General features: G+C 40.7%; 1 protein-coding gene across 2 annotated transcripts in view; it reads left to right on the top strand.

Annotated features, from left to right (window-relative positions):
* Positions 1-21,457, top strand: part of INSC (INSC spindle orientation adaptor protein) — a 134,525-nt gene that overhangs the window by 29,851 nt on the left and 83,217 nt on the right. For both annotated transcript variants that reach the window (XM_083408237.1, XM_083408236.1), the window contains exon 2: positions 19,543-19,613. In XM_083408237.1, coding sequence (XP_083264363.1) covers positions 19,579-19,613 — 35 coding nt within the window. In that variant the 5' untranslated portion in view covers positions 19,543-19,578. The remainder of the gene's footprint in view (positions 1-19,542; positions 19,614-21,457) is intronic.

The following is a 21,457-nucleotide window of genomic DNA, read 5'->3' as shown; positions in this document are numbered from 1 at the left end:
GGAAATGGTAACCATATGAAAGCCTTCATAACTTCCTTCCCTGCTTTGTAATACAGTAATTGTTTGGCTAAATAGTCACTGATACCAACAATTGTACTTGAATTCATGGATGTACACAAGACTGAGGATGTATGTTCCAGTGAAAGGAAGAGAAGAAGCAGATGCTTTCTAGGGAGTTGGCTGAAATGTCGGAATAGCTCAGATTGTAGAATGTACATAGTGAGAGTTAAATTACTGTATATGTTAAAAACAAAGTAACTAACTTTCAGAAAAATTTGTATAGTATTAGTTTTTGGAACTCTTGATGTTTTGCATTACTGGTTTTTAAATGTTCATAAGTTAATGGGCTTAAAAAGGTTTTGAAAAACACCTTTTTACACACTGCTTCTTGTATTTTATTTTAAAGAAACTAGTGATCAAAAACACTCAGGCTTGGTCCAGATGTAGTGCCAAACTATGGTTTGCCACTGTGTAAACATGCCTGGAATAAAACTCATGTTTATACACTCCTTTCTCTTGTGTATTGAGAATTAGTGATTCCCACCCTCCCCACCTGATTTGGAGGCAGGTAAACTATAGTTCGTTATTGCATCCCAACCACTAGATGATGTTTGGTGCTTAACCTCAAACTAAGATTGCAAACTAGGGTTTGATCCTAGAGGTCAAGTGCAAACCATAACTTGTTGGTTGAGACGCAATGATTGGCAAGCTATGGCTTGCTTCAAACCAGGAAGTAACTAAGTAAGCAAAGAATGTGGGGAAGAGGAAGGAGACTTTTCCCAGCACCTTTGCAATTTCAGGACAGTATAGAGTCTCTTCCTCCATCTTTCCTCATTTCAGTCTCTCTCTTATTAATCAGAACTTCTCTGACTGATTTTTTTTTAAATAAACACACACACCCTTGCCATTTCCTCATGCTTACTGACCAGAATTTTCAGTGTGTGTAGAAATTGTTGGCAGCTTCCTAGGCTGAGTGTTGATGTATTTGAGTAAAACAACAACAACAACAACAACCACAACCAAACAACAACAAAAATTTACTTGTACTCTGCCCATCTGACTGGGCTGCCCCAGCCACTCTGGGTGGCTTCCAGCATATATAAAAACACTGATGCATGCTCTATGTTTTATGTATCAGGAAAGGATATTTGTCAGGCACTCTGAGAGAAGAGTAAAATGAAAAAACAAAATGTGCCTAGTTGTACTAGCTGTCAGCTGCCTACTAAGGAGCTGTGGCTGACACTTTGTAGGCACTACTCCAGTTTCTGAAAGTGGCTCAGGTACATGTGTAGAGGACAGCAAGTCTCTGTGAAGTACGTTCTTTTCAGTGAGGAGAGCTACTTACATTTTGGTCCATTCTGTATCCAGATTCTCTTCCTTCTTGTCTCTCTTCCCCACATTGATGGTATTTTGTCTGCATTTTATTTGGCAACCAAGAACAGCAAAAATGAGCTATTTTGCAAATGAGAGTGATGACCTCAGTAGAGACAGTCAGTGCGATGGGCTCAGGGACCTCTCACTATGTAGAAATAGGAACCTTGCCATTTTTTCCTCCATTAATTCACTGCAAAGGAACAATTTATTAATGCCTCATGAAAAACAAAACCTTAAACTTTAACTACATTCAACAACAGGAAAGAGACTTGGGGCCGAACTAGATGTTACACTGACTGCCTTTAAGTGCAGGATTTTGGTGTTTGTCTTAAAAAAATCCACACAAATTGCTAGTGTGCGGACTCCAATCCTGATTGGTACTCTAGTCTTAGTAGGGGTGTTTACACTTCCCCCTGGTGATCGTCCCAATCTAGATTGGAACGAAACACTGAAACAAAAGGGAGTTTTTCTCTATGAAAATTGTAGGGGCAGTGGTGTGTGTGAATGTCAACCAAGATAGCATTCCCCCTTCTTGGCAATTTATGGTTTTTGTTTTTTTTTAAAAAAGCCACTGCACTTGAAGGCACAGAAACATAGCTAATGTACTTATTAGTTTGACTCCTAAAGCTCCAATGAGTGAAGTCTGTTTAGAAATTATAAACCTATATTTTTCTCCCTGTGCTGCATGGTGTGAAGCTTTCTGTAAGAGAGTAGTAATGTGATGTTATCTGTGGCAGAGTCCTGACTAATTCAGGACAGAGGAAATGTCCAAGGATGGACATGTCCAAGGTCCAAGTGGAAATGTCCAAGGATGAGACCCATTCTAAGTAATGTTATGTAACAGGGAACGTAATAAGGGAAGACCACACACCCTGACTACTTGGAAATATTTTGAATGCAGTAACAAAAAAGAGAGGGAGGTATATTTTTATACATCACATCTTGCTTGCAGCAAAAAAATGTATTTTTTTAAATAAAAGAAACACTGTGGGTTTGGAAGCTTAGGTGCAACTCAGCTTGCAGAAAGGGGTTTGCATGGGGTTAGAACAGATAGAGTAAGGGATCACCGGATCCCTAGACTACCTCTGTACCTCTGCTCTCTGTGCTTGCTTCACAAGCACAAGCATGACCACCTTTGCTATCTCCAGTTTAGTTCGTTTAGCTTAGAACTTGAAACTTGTCTATCTAAGTTATGTACTTCCTCTAATAAATGACTTTGTTTCTCTTCTTACTAAGCATCTCCGTGATTGTAACAGGTAAAGTCTACTCTCTTATACCAGATTCAGACCGTTTCAATACGTGGAAGAAACCTCATGCCATTGATATCCCATGAGGCTGGAAAATTCCTTTATCTTGCTACCAGGGATAATCTCGGAAGAGAGTGATATTGGAACAATGCAATTTCTGAGAAATCAGGAACAGGAATAGAGCTTTTCAAACATTTTAAAAGGTGATATAGAAAGTGACAATGCAAATCCTCTGCAGGCTTACTCAGATGTAAGTCCCAGTGTGTTTAATGCCACTTAAGTGTTTGTTTAGGATTCCCCCCCCCCATCTTCTACATTTTTTGAGTATGTTATTTAAAATATCTCTCTATTTCTGTTTATACTTTCAAACTGTGTAATGCAGAAGTTGATAAGCTATTACGAAGAAACTAATCTCACCATGGAGAAGTGGAAACTGCCAAACATAGGTATAATGGAAGTATTAGCCTTGGAAGGATCTTAAATTAGCTGAGGAAAAAGCACTCTTCTTAAGGCTTTATAGACTTTACATTTTTATGGATGCATGCAGAGGATTTTACAGAGTCCAATAAACCTGCAACATGTACATGTTTGCGCTACACACCAGAGCAGAGAGACGGAGAAAATTGAACTTTTAATGTTAAAAACATTATCAAACTCAGAAAAGGCCCCACAATCTGCCAGACGCTTTCTGAACATATCCTGGAACCTGTGTTCCTCTCCTTTCCTCAGAGTTCCCTTTGACTTCTCTTAAAGGGACAATAACAGATTCACTCTCAATAAAGTCAAAGCTTAAGGCAGACTCTTAATCCCTTTTCACAGAGCCACATCTGTGTTCTTTGGAATGACAAAGCGAGTATATGTTCCACAAACTCAGAATGTCTGCACTTTTAATGGGTGTGTAGAAGAGGGAATTTCAGCAGGTGTAGCTTGCATGACAGATTATATCTGCAGAAATCCCTACAGAACTATCAAAGCTTGGTCCTGCTTTTTATCTAGCCACCCCTAGTTTGGCCAAGGCTCTTTTGTACATGTTGTGTGTAATGTACAAAGCCAACCCTAGGATTTTATTTCAGCAGAAGCAAATATTATATGCCAGTCCCCGCCATACATTTGAAGCACATCAAACTCACTTCCTTCAATGAATCTTAGGAATTAGTATTCTCCCCACAAAACTGCAATTCCCAGCACCCTTAATGAACTACAGTTCCCAGGATTCTTTGAGGAAAGCAACATAACTTAAATGTGCACTGGCTGAGCTCTAAGCCTATGGTGTAGATCTTATGTTGTCCTCAGTAGCTCTTATTTTAATGTCATGATTTAAATACAAGATGCCAATTGTTTGCTGCGTTTTAAATTAATGAAATATGAGAGTGAGTACCGGTCTGAATTTCATTTAGTCATTCCACCCATCCCAGTTAGCGTTTCCTCTATAGCACTCCAAACACATTCATTGATGTGAAAATGGTACTAGATGTAGAGTGGTTTTCTAATTTGGTCCAGAGCCAATGCAATTTTTGCTGGCAGGTAGCTTGATGTAAAATGTAAGCTGAAGGGAGTTTTAGAAGATCATCAAATATCAGAAAGCTAACAGTGAGCCACTTCCTACTAAGCTAAAGAAAGGTCAGCAGATATTGGATATGGTTAATCTGATGACGGTAAAGAGAACAAGGAAGATATTGTACGAAGAGAAAAGCTGAGGGGAAAATCTATTTTAAAGAGACTGAAAGAAAACAGTCCATTCCACAAAGGTCTAGTCAAATAACTCTTGAAACAAGAAAGTTTACTTCTTAAACTTCTTTGAAAAAGGGCTAGATTCTTAGCAAATATATATATAGCTGAAAGCAGTGGAGCATTGAAATGAGCCAACCCATTGAGAAAGTGTCCCAAGGCTGAATACATGGAGATATTTATTTATTTAAAAACATTTCTAAACCATTTAGTATTTAAATGTCTGTAAGTGGTATAAAAACAACCCCCCACCAAATTATCATTATATATATATATATAGAGAGAGAGAGAGAGAGAGAGAGAACAGGTAAAAATGGAATATCAGAAATAACAAGTAACAAATAACAGTGAAAGCTGTGACAAAAAGATATGTCTTCACAATATTTAGTCATATGTCTACTAAATGAAGCATATTCCAGATAGCAGAAACAAGGATTTCCTAGGCTATAACTGTGCCTTCCTTAGCATCAGCACCAGGTACAGCTGCTTACAACATACAGTGTAGACGTGAATTGGTTTAGAAGTATTTCCTTCTGTCCAGGCAACATTAGCTGGGAGTTCTGAGAAGGTGGTGTGAGCTCTAAAAATTGTCAATGCCTTTGTAAAATTTACACTTCCTAGGATTGCCTAGGGAAATGCATGCTGGTTAAACCAGTGTAAAACCAATCAAGAGAGGCCCAAGTGTGACAATAGTATCATTTTACAGAGGTTTGGCTGTGTTATTATGTTTCACCAAAACATATGAAGAGTTTGTGTCACCTTGAAGACTAAGAAATTTATTATGGCATAAGCTTTCATGGACTAGAGTTTACGCTTTTGCATGCATGAAGTTTTATCCTGACTCACAAATAACACACACACACACACACACACACACACACACACACACACACGGTTTCTTTGGGTCGGTTGTAAGCAGTGAGGTGAGGGGGATATGAAATACTGCAAGTACAGATAGTTAATAACTGCATTATTGACAGCAGCATTTCAGTTGCTCATGATAATACAGATATTCTGGCACTGGTGAGCCAATTAATGCACATAGCATCATAAACATCCTTTGTCCCAACTGAGTTCTCAACTGGTAACATTGAAACTCCTAATGACTTGTGGTTAAGTACAAAGTGACAAAAATTTGTGACTAGATGCGCTGTTAGGCTCATGATATCCCTGATGGCTTGAGATCCACCTTTGTGGAGAATGTTAGTGCAGAGAGCCTCAACACCCATGGTAGCGAGGATGGTTGTAATTTCATCAGAAAGTCATTGGTACCTCACCTTTAACTTGATTACTGATGCATACGAGCATATGGCTAATGGTGGCCTTGGTATTTATAATGTCACCATAGATTTGCTTTGTGGGCTGACTTCTGAAGCTTTAATTTCACCCAATATCATATTACCTACTAAGGAGAGCTGTTGCTTCAGCATTTCCCCGTTATCTTGATTTGTGCTCTTGCAGACTTTCTGAAAGCAAGCCCATGACCTGTGGTCATCAGCAGGCCACAGTTTAAAGAATCATTCTTGTAATTTGATTCTAACCCCTTCCTCCATGACTTTCCTACCTTGATCTAATGGCTTTGGAATAACTTTCTCTGATCTCTGGTTCACGAGCCAAATAAAACTTCTACCGTTTTCTCCAACGTGCCCTGGCCTTTTCATGTGACATGCGCTACAGGATTTGAAAATGTGTTTTTAATTAAGTAATAGCTGGCGAAAGCTACGAAAACCTCTTTTATTTTGTTCGCCATGTTGCGGGGTTGTGTGGTTAGAATTAAAGGACAAACAAACGGACCCTCTAACACTTCAGCATCGAACGCAATATTTGCTATGGTAATTGGATGCTGACAGCCACACGTGGAAGTATCTTTATTTACTCTCCGGCTGTAGATTAAACAATTGATTCTGTAAGATTAAAACGCCCCACCTACATGCTTGCACACTTCTATTTTTGCCACGTCAAACAATATAAAATGAACACAGCACTTCTCTCCCTATCTAATTGAATAATTTACTGTAAATAGCTGTCATTTACTTTCAGAGGAGTAGGGTATCATTAGCCAAATGGATGTGAGTAAGTCATGGCTTTAATGCGTTTGAGGGTCTAAAATGGAATCATCTTAATGGGACCATCAATACAGCAAGCTGAATAAAGCCCATAAGCACTTAAGGCTTCAAGTCCCCTTTCTTGTAAATTACATATTCAGTCTGCAAGTGGGGGGGGGGGGGGAAGAATCAAGAATTCGCATAAAATATGGCATTTCTATCCCAAGCTTTGTTTTTAATGAATATAATAATACAATTGATAGGTGTAGCTGTGTTTCGGATCCCCCTCATTTAATTAGCCAGCCCTCCCTGGAGTGCCTGCAAGCAGTGCTTGTGCTGAGTAATATTGGCTGAATTCTCTGGGGGGGAAAGTGGAGATGAGCAGGTAATAAAATAGCCTGGACATCTGGCCTTGCTAAATTGCCCAATTTCGGCCTGCATTTGTATATGGCAGAGAGGCTGCCTTGTATTAACTAAGGCTTATATATTAGCTCAGCGCAAAGCACTAGCCAATTTACTTACCTTTTCAAAATTGCAAGCACAGTTTGGGACCAAGGAAACTTCTGCTTGGAAGTTCAGCTCGAGACTTAAGTAAATAAATAAAAAGCTTCTCATTCACCACCTCCAGAAGTAGATTTAAAGGGACACTCAGTGTGAAATGGTTTTCCATTGAGGACATCATTCAGTACCTGCTAACATCTCTCCAAAGGCTTCCTGTTGGCTTCCCTATAGCTGTAATTCTAGAGAGGAGGCTTGAGATGGAGAATGTTTTTGACCCTGCTTGAATTCTGTGGGCACAGCTGAGCAATCAGGTGGCAATAATGGACTACTGCTTATAAGAGGGGTAGTCAACGTGGACCCTTGGGATGTTGTGGACTGTGGTTGCATCCACGCTAGCCAACATGGAGGCTGGGCAATAAATATGAAATCTGTAGTCCAGCACATCCTTAGGACGCCACATTTGCTACTCCTGGCTTAGACCATCCACCTCCTACAAGTCAGGCTAATGCTTATGTATCTGCCAAAATTGGAGCACACTGTAACAGTAGGTAAAGTCTACAAATATTTTTAGTAGCCTCCTTTAACCTGTTAAGTTGTCTGTATCTACCTTTGTGCCTTTGTGGAAAAAAGGCTTTCAGTTGCCTGAATATTATTTTTTCTCACCATAAGGCAAATGGGGGCTTAGAAGTCTGAACTGCCCTGGTATTGATTCGTTTTTAAAAGAAAAACCTCCTATGACAAATTTATTGAGAAAAGTTGTTCATGTATTTCTAGTGTCACTGAGATGCAGAAACATCTACTAAATATCAGACTCTGCACAAGTAGTAAAATGAACTTTTTTTTTTTAAAAAATGATGAATTAATGGAGTAAATGCAGAAAGGTAATAAATCTAGATATAAGATACATGGCTACTTGTAGCAAGATTGTGGATGCACAAAAGGGAAATGCAATATGACTGGAAATGAAATATAATATGGCCAAGAGATGCCCTGAAATTCAAGACTCCGGGTAAATTTTATTTGTCCTTTAAAACTTTTGAGATTCTTCTTATATGCTGCTCTTGCATTGATTGGATGAGTCAATCCTGAAGTTCTACCATGAGTAATGCTTACTATTTTCTTATGTTCTCTGGACATTTTAATTAAAGGAAGAATTTTCTCGTTTTCTGCTGTCTTAATGGACAGCTAGGTGGCTGAGTATTTCAACTGATTTATATTTATCACTGCAGTAAGGACGCAGTCTGCTTTTCTTGCAGCCATCACTTCCTCCCTCCCCCTCCCTGGAATCAATAAAATGCTATGCAATTTCTTTGCACAGAGAACAGCAACAATTTGGGTGCTATTGATCTAATCCTAATATTAAAACACAAAAAGTAAATGCAAGTTTTTGGTTGCCCTTCTTCAGGAGTAGAAAAAGTCTGGTGACTGCTTTTATACCAATTATAAGTCAATCAGGAGAGGCTGCAAGTAGCTAGAACGACTTGGTTGGTTGGAGTAACTTTGTAGCATCATTGGAAAAGGATCACCATAGGATAGGTGGCATGGTTTGAAGTGGCAAAGCAGATACTTTCATTTATAACTGTTATTGTGAGACTGAGTTGGCCAAGGCTCCCTTAATTGCAATCAGGATATATGGTCAGGAGTTGGTGTGTATATGATGCAGGAATACATTTTACAGTGTTGGTTCTAGCAAGAATGTGGGAGCTGTTTGGGCTCTGTTTCAGGCAGGCAGCAAAATGCCTTGGCCTGCACTGATCATCTGTCACTCCACATTGATCACACACAGATTTGTCATCTGTGCAGGACCTTAGTGTTGCCTCTTTCCTGCCCTTACTTCCCCAGGCTTTGAGCATACTTGTAGCTGCATTGTGAAAAGCCTTGCCTGAGTAGCTGGCGCTCTACAAATGCACATCCCAAGTACCTTGACTAGGAGAAGACTCCGGGAGTTCTGCATGCCTTGGATCAAGATTATGAAGTTATCTATGCAGAGATAGATAATAAAACTACTGGTCCCCCCCTCCTAAACTCATCCATTTTGTGTTGTAGCAGCTTGTTAGTGGTACCAGTAGTGATTAGTGTTTTTCTCTCATTTTCTTTTAAATATCACAGCTTCTTTTTCCTTTTCTATCCCAGAAGTTTCATTCTGGTGCTTAAACATGGGGCCACAGTTGTTAACTGGGATGTATATAATCATAGCTTTACTCTAGAAACCTGCATGGAATCATATGCTATTTAGCAACATTTAGACAGCTGAGAGAGAGGGTCATTTATCTGGCAATTTTGAGGTGTGATTTAATCCACTGACTCTTTCAATCTTTAGTTTGTGCAAAACTTTATCCAAGAAATCTACTTGCCACACATTGTTGTTGTTTAGTCGTTTAGTCGTGTCTGACTTTTCATGACCCCATGGACCAGAGCACGGCAGACACTCCTGTCCTCCACTGCTTCCCACAGTTTGGTCAAACTCATGCTGGTAGCTTCGAGAACACTGTCTAACCATCTAGTCCTCTGTCATCCCCTTCTCCTTGTGCCCTCCATCTTTCCCAACATCAGGGTCCTTTCCAGGAAGTCTTCTCTTCTCATGAGGTGGCCAAAGTATTGGAGCCTCAGCTTCACGATCTGTCCTTCCAGTGAGCACTCAGGGCTGATTTCCTGAAGAATGGATAGGTTTGATCTTCTTGCAGTCCACGGGACTCTCAAGAGTCTTCTCTAGCACCATAATTCAAAAGCGTCAATTCTTCGGCAATCAGCCTTCTTTATGGTCCAGCTCTCACTTCCATGCATCACTACTGCGAAAACCATAGCTTTTACTATACAGACCTTTGTTGGCAAGGTGATGTCTCTGCTTTTTAAGATGCTGTCTAGGTTTGTCATTGCTTTTCTCCCAAGAAGCAGGCGTCTTTTAATTTCATGGCTGCTGTCACCATCTGCAGTGATCCTGGAGCCCAAGAAAGTAAAATCTCTCACTGCCTCCATTTCTTCCCCTTCTATTTGTCAGGAGGCGATGGGCCCAGTGGCCATGATCTTCGGTTTTTTTATGTTGAGCTTCAGACCATATATTGCGCTCTCCTCTTTCACCCTCATTAAAAGGTTCTTTAATTCCTCCTCACTCTCTGCCATCAAGGTTGTGTCATCTGCATATCTGAGGTTGTTGATATTTCTTCCGGCAATCTTAATTCCATCTTGGGATTCATCCAGCCCATCCTTTCGCATGATGAATTCTGCATATATGGTAAGTTAAATAAGCAGGGAGACAATATACAGCCTTGTCGTACTCCTTTCCCAATTTTGAACTAATCAGTTGTTCCATATCCAGTTCTAAGTGTAGCTTCTTGTCCCACATAGAGATTTCTCAGGAGACAGATGAGGTGATCAGGCACTCCCATTTCTTTAAGAACTTGCCATAGTTTGCTGTGGTCGACACAGTCAAAGGCTTTTGCATAGTCAATGAAGCAGAAGTAGATGTCTTTCTGGAACTCTCTAGCTTTCTCCATAATCCAGTGCATGTTTGCAGTTTGGTCTCTGGTTCCTCTGCCTCTTCTAAATCCAGCTTGCACTTCTGGGAGTTCTCAGTCCACATACTGCTTGAGCCTTCCTTGCAGAATTTTAAGCATAACCTTGCTAGCGTGTGAAATGAGTGCAATTGTGCGGTAGTTGGAGCATTCTTTGGCACTGCCCTTCTTTGGGATTGGGATGTAGACTGATGTTCTCCAATCCTCTGGCCACTGCTGAGTTTTCCAAACTTGCTGGCATATTGAGTGTAGCATCTTAACAGCATCATCTTTTAAAATTTTAAATAGTTCAGCTGGAATACCATCACTTCCACTGGCCTTGTTATTAGCAGTGCTTTCTAAGGCCCATTTGACTTCACTCTCCAGGATGTTTGGCTCAAGGTCAGCAACCACACTACCTGGGGTGTACGAGCCATCCATATCTTTCTGGTATAATTCCTCTGTGTATTCTTGCCACCTCTTCCTGATGTCTTCTGCTTCTGTTAGGTCCTTACTACTTTTGTCCTTTATTATGGTAATCTTTGTATGAAATGTTCCTTTCATATCTCCAATTTTCTTGAACAGATCTCTGGTTCTTCCCATTCTGTTGTTTTCCTCTCTTTCTTTGCATCAATCGTTTAAGAAGGCCTTCTTGCTATTTTTTGGAAATCTGCATTCAATTTCCTGTATCTTTCACTGTCTCCCTCGCATTTTGCTTGCCTTCTCTCTCCCCCCCCCCGCGCTATTTGTAAGGCCTCGTTGGACAGCCACTTTGCTTTCTTGCATTTCCTTTTTATTGGGATGGTTTTCATTGCTGCCTCCTGTATAATGTTGCGAACCTCTGTCCATAGTTCTTACTCACTCTGTCCACCAAATCTAAATCCTTAAACCTGTTCCTTACTTCCACTGTGTATTCATAAGGGATTTGATTTAGATTGTATCTTACCGGCCCAGTGGTTCTTCCTACTTTCTTCAGTTTAAGCTTGAATTTTGCTATAAGAAGCTGATGATCTGAGCCACAGTCATCTCCAGGTCTTGTTTTTGCTGACTGTATAGAACTTCTCCATCTTTGGCTGCAGAGAATATAATCAATCTGATTTTGATGCTGCCCATCTGGTGATGTCCATGTGTAGAGTCACTTTTGTGCTGTTGGAAAAGCGTGTTTGTGATGACCAGCTTGTTCTCTTGACAGAACTCTATTAGCCTTTGCCCTGCTTCATTTTGATCTCCAAGGCCAAACTTACCAGTTGTTCCTTTTATCTCTTGACTCCCTACTTTAGCATTCCAATCCCCTATAATGAGAAGAACATCCTTCTTTGGTGTCATTTCTAGAAGGTGTTGTAAGTCTTCATAGAATTGGTCAGTTTCTTCAGCACCAGTAGTTGATGCATAAACTTGGATTACTGTGATGTTAAAAGGTCTGCCTTGGATTCGTATCGAGATCATTCTATCATTTTTGAGATTGCATCCCAGTACAGCTTTTGCCACTCTTTTGTTGACTTTAAGGGCCACTCCATTTCTTTTATGGGATTCTTGCCCACGATAGTAGATATGATGGTCATCCGAACTGAATTCGCCCATTCCCGTACCTGATGCCCAGGATGTCAATATTTATTCTTGCCATCTCATTTTTGACCACATCCAACTTACCCAAGTTCATGGGTCTAACATTCCAGGTTCCTATGCAATATTTATCTTTACAGCAATGGACTTTCCTTTCACTTCCAGGCATATCCGCAATTGAGCGACCTTTCGGCTTTGGCCCAGCCACTTCATCAGCTCTGAATCTACTTGTACTTTTCCTCCACTCTTCCTCAGTAGCATGATGGATGCCTTCGGACCTGAGGGGCTCATCTTCCAGCATCATAACTTTTATGTGCCCGTTGTCTTTGTCCATGGAGTTTTCTTGGCAGGGATACTGGAGTGGCTTGCTGGTTCCTGTTCCAGGTGGATCACGTTTGGTCAAAACTCTCCACTATGACCTGTCCATCTTGGGTGCCCTGCACGGCATTTTGAAAATACAGTGGTGCCCCGCAAGACGAATGACTCGCAAGACGGAAAACCCGCAAGACGAAAGGGTTTTCCGTCTGCAGAGGCGCTTCGCAAGATGAATTTCCCTATGGGCTTGCTTTGCAAGACGAAAATTGACGAAAAATTTTGAGTTTTTTTTTTTTTCTCCAAAACCCCTTTTTCTGAATCGCTAAGCTGCTAAAAGCATTTTAGCAGCAAAACCGCTAATCCCCCAAGGCTTAAAAAGCCGTTTTTAGCCCTTAAAGTGCCAATAGCGCTAATAGCGCTAATCTGTCAATGGGCTTGCTTCGCAAGACGAAAAAACCGCAAGACGAAAAGACTCGCGGAACGGATTCTTTTCGTCTTGCGAGGCACCACTGTACCTTCTCTGAGTTATTCAAGTCCCTTCGCCATGGTAAGGCAGTGATCCATGAAGGGGCCTGCCACACATTACTGTACCAATAACCTAAAGTTAAGACATTTTTATTTAGCTTAAAGCATTTTAATTTGTATAATTAGTCTGTTTTACTATTTTCTCTACTCTTTCTTGTTATAATTGCTAATCTTAGTACTTTATTGCATTGTATTAGGTTTTAATTAATTTATAATCCATAACATTGTACCCTGATCTGAAATCTGTTTTGATGAAGGGTAGAATAGAAATGTATTCCAGAAACAAAATACATTTTAGTTGGTTGGTGCCAATTTTAATTGATGGAACGCAATTTAAGAACACACTTGCTTTATAATTTGAGGTTATTTAAGTCCAGGTGTAAACTTAAAGGAGTGGAAAAGAAAACGAATGTTGGGCTTTCCTTTTAACAATCAGTGGCAATTTTGGTTCTCTTCAGTATTTGAAGATGGCATTTGTACTGAGTTTAAACAACCACAACAGCCATGGTTGTGTTTTTTTTAAATGATCAGTCATTGGTTAATCAGCTAGACATTCTTTGATTGGTTGACCACTTTGATTGGTTGACAACCCTAAAAGGGACTAAAAGTGATGGCAGCAGCTTCCAGGACTGCTTTTATGAGAATTTGTGAGGAATCAACAAGAGACCAGGAGCTGCTTTAAGGTATCACAAAGCAGAGATTACCTGATGTGAGAGAAGTGCAGATATTTCTTAATCATGTACAACCCTCCTCTGTGTCTCTTCATTACATTTTAGTAACATGTGATAAGCTCTCATAAAGGATTGGCAGATGGGGACACTGTTGGTGAGGAGAGATGTCATTTTCACTTTCTAGGAAATGGAGTAGGGTTTTGAGATTGTGAGCCTCTCACTTTGAGAGAGCCCCAGGCTTTCACTGGGGCTTCTTGGTAAAGCTGTCCTGAATTTGTCATTAAATCTGCTTCTCTGAATGGTATTAAGCTCAGATGTTGAATAGCTAGCAGAGGTCTGTGATTTTCTCCACCCATTGCTTAAGTCTTTCCCTTGTTAATGTACAAGTACTGCCCGTTGGCCAAGTTCTCCTACTTTCTTCTTCAGGGGAAAGAGCATGAGAAAATAAAAGCAAAGATCGTGCAAGATTATTATGGAATAATAATAATAAACCCCATCCTGTTTACTCTTTTGTGAGAGCTAATTGCTCTAAGACTTTTCCATTTGTCTGCTTTCCCATGCTACTTTTTTCAGCAGTGAAGATGTTTTCTGATCACTTCAGTGCTGGTTTTGAAATGTTCAGGTTAATGTCAAAAGCAGTAATCGGGTTTAATCATCTGTGGGATGAGAAATACTAGTGACAGCTTGCAAATAATGTGAAATGCCACCATTGCTTATTGGGACACACTTTGCGATGTTTCCAGTATCTGCAAGCTGTGCATTGAACTGAACTAGCATTTATCACCTCTTTCGAAAAGCCCTGAACAAACTGCCTTTTAACATGAGATTTTTTTAGAGGATGCTGACTATAGCCTAGTTAGGGGTTTGTTTTTAAGAATGCTGAACAAAGTATAGTGTGTGTGTGTGTGTGTGTGTGTGTGTAGATAGATAGATAAATAAATAAATAGATAGTGATGCATTTATATAACTCTAGCTCAGTTGATACCAATTTATCAGTTTTAATGAGGCAAATGACTATTGCTTTCCACCGGGTTTTTAACAGTATGTCTTGACACCTGCAGATTCAAACATTACATTGCCCAGTGGAGGCACTGAGAAAGTGTGTGTGTGTGTATGTGTGTTTGTGTATGTGTGCATAGTTCTTGTAATCTATTTACCTCAGTTCTGACCTCAAGCTAAGTGGACTGCCTGCATGTCAGCACCACAGAGTTCTGGGGGCTGTAACCGATGACATTGTTAACATGCGATTAGGACAGCCAAAGTGGGAAACCGCTTCCAGGTATTAGGAGGCCTGGGATGTAGATGGGCTTTTAGCTCCCTCCATGTGGAGAATGTGACAATGTATTGGAAGAGGGACCATGGCATTCAGGAAATGTGTTTTGTTTTCTACACAGTCATAGTTTTTTTGGGGGGTCAATCCATAATGCTTAATATACATTCATGTTTCAGTTGCAGTTTATAAAACGCAGTAATGGTACTACTATCCTTGATTATCCCATGATTCTTAATGGCTTATTTAACAAAAATTACATACTGCTTGATTGTGAGGAAACCTTTCAGATTAATTCACACAAAAAATGCTTGTTGAGTTGTTAGCTTTGGATGCTAAGTAACTCACTTGGTAGTAGTCCAACAACAACAACAACAACAACAACAATTAATTTATTTGTACCCCACCCATCTGGCTGGGTTTCCCCAGCCACTCTGGGCAGCTTCCAACTAAATATTTAAAATACAATAAAACACCAAGCAGTAAAAACATCCCTAAACAGGGCTGCCTTCAGATGTCTTCTAAAAGTCAGATAGTTGTTTATTTCCTTGACATCTGATGGGAGGGCATTTCACAGGGCGGGTGCCACTGCTAAGAAGGCCCGCTGCCTGGTTCCCTGTAACCTCACTTCTCACAGGGAGGGAACTGCCAGAAGGCCCTCTGAACTGGACCTCACTGTCAGGACCTCATAGGTCTGTACCAGTCTAAGCTGGGTTGGACTAAAGCATTTTGCTGACTAGAATGAAGGAAAAGATGGTGCTCTTCCCAATGCCAGATGCAGAAAACAACCTGACCGCAAGCTGATTTTTATTTAATTGGTACCAATGGAATAGTGCCAACCTCCTTGCCCCTCTCCTCTTGGTTACTGGCAGTAACCTCTGTGTTGGAAAGCCAGGTGAGCATTGCCACTTCACCCTGCCCTGTCCCACTGACAACTACTGGTCCAAGGTGGAAAGGACACCTTTCTCATAAAGTGATTAATTATATGTGGGCATGGGAACCAAGGTCTCTCTCCCTTCTTAAGGTGGGAGCAGCTGTTACCATAAGAATAATGTTTGCATATGTAGGTCACCCAGATAAACATACAGTCATGACAAAACAGAAGCATATTTGAAAATAATAAATTTGGGGTGAGGGGAAGCTGCTTTTAATCTGAGAACTCATATTACTGAAAGAGTCCATGTGAAACTTACTAGAAAGAGATAAAATCATTAGGCTGTTGTCTAATGGATGTGCAGGCAGAAAAAAAGTGTCATATTCAGGTTTCCTTATGACCGACTACATTAGCAGTTTATAGTGATTATTGAACATCCAATAAAAAGACGAAATGCTCCTTTTAAAAATGCAAGTTCCTGTGTTTTAAAAGCAAGCTGTTTGCTACTTGTGCAATTTGCTACTTTGTGGTTAATTATGCAGAATGAGATGACCACTTCTCCTAGCAATTTCATAATGTCCCCCCCCCCAGTCATTTTGGTCATTAAAAAAAATAGGGTGGATGTAAAGAAACGCTGGATTCCCTGAAGTATACAATTCAGAGCACGTTTGATAACACAAGAAGTTTAGAGTAATCAAACATTTGCAATGGCTTATCAAAATGAAAAAAAATATCCAAAAGGTAGTCAACTAAATCACAATGCAACTGAATACAGTGGTGCCTTGGGTTACATACGCTTCAGGTTACAGACTCTGCTAACCCAGAAATAGTGCTTCAGGTTAAGAACTTTGCTTCAGGATGAGAACAGAAATCGTGCTTTGGTGGTGCGGCGGCAGCAGGAGTCCCCATTAGTTAAAGTGGTGCTTCAGGTTAAGAACAGTTTCAGGTTAAGTACAGACCTCCGGAACGAATTAAGTACGTAACCTGAGGTACCACTGTAATACCATCAGCTGCCGCCCTCCTTGCACTTCCTTCCTTCCCTGATTTAAGAACATAAGAAAATCCCTGCTGGATCTAGTCCAACATCCTGTTCTTACTCTGGGCAACTAGATGCCCACTGGAAACTTGCAAGCAGGTGTACTGCCTCCAACAGTGGAGCCTTATCTCGATGAATGAATTTGGTTTCTGACACACGAACACACTCTGGAGGGAGCAAAGTGATAAATGTCTTAGATATTTCAGTTTCCTGCTTAACAAACGACTTTAGAAGACAGATTCATTAAAAAAAAACGCTGGACAAAACTTGAACACTTTCTGAAATGTCGAACTATGAAATGGGACCCTCCCTGACTGGCAAAGTGTCCCTTGATGTAATTTTAAACCACAAGAGCTGTTCAGACGGCACTATTACATTCAGTTTTCAGTATTATTTCTTTGTTAGAGATGCATCTTTTATAAGTAGGCATATTGCTTCCAGGAAAAAAGAGAACATTTCCAAACATTTCCAAACAAACCATGTTATTATGTGAATGAGTGGTCACATTTAGGGAACATTTGTGGGTTCTCATATGCAGACTTGGAATAAAGGAAGGAAAATATTAACAACAAGGTCATTGTGTTGGGGCCACATTTGGAACAATTTTACATGCCAACTTTATATAATGTAAACTGGTCCAAACTAGTGACCATTATTATGATTTCAAGAAGTACAAGGGGCATATTTCTGTTTGAAGACCCCCATTACGCTTCTCTCAACATCTTAGAAGAAAATTAGCCATTGTTTCTCCAGCCATAACCATTAATACACCCCTCTTGTCTCTACATATCTGTCTTTCTTTCTGATAAGGGGTGATATCCAACATTAGTCATACTTGGAGTATATCCACTGAAATACATGGACTTAAGCATTGTTTCCTAAGTAGAGGCAATCATCATGGCAATATAGGAGACATTTCAAGTGAAATCCAGAAACAGTAGTGGTTAATAGAGCAGCATTGCTCAACTGGTTTCCCAGCTTCAAGTGTTGCTGCTGGTTATCAGAGGGGAAGGTGCTAGGTGGTGGAGATCTTGGTGCAATAAAGCTAAAAGTAAAGGACCCCTGGACGGTTAGGTCCAGTCAAAGGTGACTATGGGGCATGGCATTCATCTCGCTTTCAGGCTGAGGGACCTGCTGTTTGTCCACAGACAGCTTTCCGGGTCATGTGGCCAGCATGACTAAACCGCTTCTGGTGCATAGAACACTGTGATGAGTGATAGAGCCCACAGAAAAGCCGTTTACATTCGCAATGCAGCAGTGCCTATTTATCTACTTGCACTGGTATACTTTTGAACCAATGGGTTCTTGGTGTAACAGGAGAATGATTGCAGAGTAATCAATGCCCCCCAAGTTCCCATTTTAAGCGGGACACCCCAGATTACAGAAGCCAACCACAGCTTCTGTCTGGATCTCAGTACAGTGGTACCTCAGGTTACATACGCTTCAGGTTACATATGCTTCAGGTTACAGACTCCGCTAACCCAGAAATAGTGCTTCAGGTTAAGAACTTTGCTTCCGGATGAGAACAGAAATCGTGCTCCGGCGGCGCAGCAGCAGCAGGAGGCCCCATTAGCTAAAGTGGTGCTTCAGGTTAAGAACAGTTTCAGGTTAAGAACAGACCTCCGGAACGAATTATGTACTTAACCTGAGGTACCACTGTATGTCCTTTGGGACGTTCACTCTGGTGCGATTCAGCAGGGGCGAGCTAGAGTGCCAGACCAGAAGGCACACCCCTTTTGGGACTGAAAATGTTGGAGGGTATGGTCAATCATGTGCCATACTCAACTGGAAGAAAGAATATGCCCTTCTGATGAGGGCTGTCAGGAACCTTTACCCTGTCCTGCTGTATTGCAGATATTATAATGAAGTTAGGAACGACTTTATCTTCCCATTTTAAAAGCACTCACGTGCTAGAATGATGGATCTTAGCAGGTTTGTCACCTTGACCCCACGACAGACCGCACCTGGGGCGTGCCAATGTCACCGCAGCATGTGCACATGATGTTGGCAGGCTCCCCAGTGTGCTGACACCATTCTCACACATTGTGGGGGCGTTTTGATATGACGTGCGCACGCCCTGTGGCGTAAAACTGGAGGGGGGTGTTAATTGAAAATATGTGAGTGCCCAGGCCCCTATGGTCCCACATAGATGGTGTCTACGGTTGTTAGCATTCAGTATGAAGGGAGAGGATGAGTGTATTGCTAGAATGGTAGACCTTCTTAAAAGTTTAGCCGTCAAGATGAGAGCTCAGATTATATAAGAAAAAGTTTTGGATGGATTTAAAGTTGTTTATGTTTTTGTTTCTATTATACTTCATACTGTGTTCTAAATTCCATGTTTGGGGCCTATTACTCCAGTTGCGTTATATAATGAGCCTATAACCATATAAATAAATTGGATATGATTTTCTTCCACCAACCTGTCCATCCTTCTCTTAAGTCACCATCTACCTTCCTTTGTTTTAGATTATAAATTGGCATCAGAGTGGTTTATGCCCATTTACTTGCCCACTGTGACATGTAATTGGTCCCATAGACAATTGCAAAAAGCAACAAAGAGCCAGTGATACCCTTGAAAGATAACAAATTAATGGGGCACAAGCATTTGCGGGTTAGAATATACAAGTGGCATAGAAAGTTGTTATAGTACAGCTTTGGATTCCAGAGGTGATGATTTGTCTCCAGGTTAGGTTTCCTATAGCATTGCAAATGAATAAAGATTGGGGGGGGGGGGGCTGTTTCCTCTGCTGTTCCAGAAACGGTTCCTGAAAGTTTCTTCCAACATTATTTTAAAATTATTCTTCTTGAGAAATTCCTAAAATAAATCCTGGCATTTTTTCCCTAGAGAAATTTAGCCTGTTTTCAAACTTCTTTGAAAAATATTTTTTCCCTTCCTTTTTAGATTTGGGTCTGTGGAGAAGCATGCAGATGAGCTGAGATGAGTATGGCTTTCCTAGCTTACCCAGTTCAGCGGTAAGTACTGTTAGGATTCTTTTCCCGTGTTGCAGTCATGGGGTTGTTTTTATCACATGACGGTGTATGTTTTCATTCCACCTTGTGCGAAGTGATGGAGACAGGATGTTTCTATTACTGTGTTTCCGTGATGTAGGATTTTTGTCCTTTGCTCTCTCTCTTTGCTGTCTGATGCTGAAGAGGAAGGAGCTGAGTCAAGATGCTCTGAGTCTGTATATGTAAATAAATGTAGTATAGTCAAAAGCTGCGCTACTGAGTCTGTACGCTGACTGCCTATACTCTGCTGATCCTGAAGTGTGCTGATGCCTCTTGGTATCAGTCGCTGTGATGTCTGGGCTGGAGAAACCTTCTGAAACTCCCAAACGACCCACCAGGAGGGAGAGAACATGCCAATTGGGCATGTGTCTCTGCCGGACTCCTACTCGTGTGTAGTACCTCCTGACAGGTACTACATATTTAAAATATATTTGATACAAGTAGCAAAACATACAAAAGTTATCTTTCTGAAAGGTGGCTTCTCTATGGAGTGTATGTTCCAGAGTTTGTGGCGGCCTATTTTTTTCTGTTTTTGTGTAAAAAGCATGCGAGCACCTACTATTACATTTGATATTAACTCCTCATGTTTTATTTCTGGGTCTAAGTGTGGGGAAGTGTGTTATTAATGATATTATCTTCACTACCTCTTCCCAAAACATTTTAGTTATTGGACAGGTTCACCAAATATGTTCCTTATTTGCCTTCAAATGTCCACATCTCCAACACTTTGCACCACAGATGGTGCAAATTTTATTCAGCCTGCGTAGAGTCATATAGCATTGATGGAAAAAATTGTAATGTTTTTCTTTAAAGTTAACACAAAGAGGTCATGTTGGTTCCTGATTAAAAAGAAAGCCCTGTTCTTATTCAAAGATTGGTCCACCTATTATTCAAATTAGTCATAAAAGGCTGAATTAGCAAAACAGAACATACATGCAATTTGGAGAGTCCTATGTCTTCTAAAAGGCTTATGCATGGCAGGAAGCCCCCCTTTTATGTACATACTTTGCAATTAGTCATGAAGATCCTCTTCACAAAGAAACAGAAGCCGAGTGAAACTTTAGATTTTGCATAGCTGGAGACTCGGAGGTCACCAGTCTCTCTAACTGAATGACCTCCCTCCTTCCCCATCATTTGAACCTCATACAACCCGAGCATGCTTGTTACTCCTGATTCAGGGTCTGAGTATAGACTAAGGCATTACCGTTATTGCACTTAGCATCTGTTCCCCTAAGCCCCACACATAATGACTGCCAACTTGCAAAAAAGCAATTCTAAGAATGTCCCTCTCACTCTAGAAAAAACTATATTTGGCCTCTGGTCTATTTTATTTCATTTGAAATAACTCTTTATTCTGCAAACTGTAAGGTAAAATGAAATGAAGTGTTGTGTTCACTGACTAGCAATGGCTCTCCAAGATTTCAAAGATCATTTCTGGGAATGTCAGGAGTTGAACTCAGGGCCTTTTGCTTGCAAAATGTGTGTTTTGTTACTGAGATGACCTTCCTCAATGGATGAAGGCCCTTTCTCCCAACACAGCTATGGTTTACATGCATAAGAATTACCAGCTGTTCTTTTTAGCGTGTATCATGGATCTGTTTCCCCTTCCCCTCTACGCTGTTGTGCTGGGTATTTCTGCCTAGCACTGGCTTTGCACTGTACTGTCAGACCTATGAACTGTAATTGACATATGGCTGAAAGAAAAAAAAAGCGAGCGAGCCAGGGGTGGGGTCGGGGGAAGAACGTATTGTGGCAAAACCTCACTTTGCATTTCTGACTTATAACAATGCAAGTTATACATGTGACTG

Source organism: Podarcis tiliguerta, assembly GCF_965153285.1.
Source record: "Podarcis tiliguerta genome assembly, chromosome: 1".
Taxonomy (NCBI): domain Eukaryota; kingdom Metazoa; phylum Chordata; class Lepidosauria; order Squamata; family Lacertidae; genus Podarcis; species Podarcis tiliguerta.
Note: the sequence above shows the minus strand (reverse complement) of the source record. Positions and strands in the feature narration are given on the sequence as shown.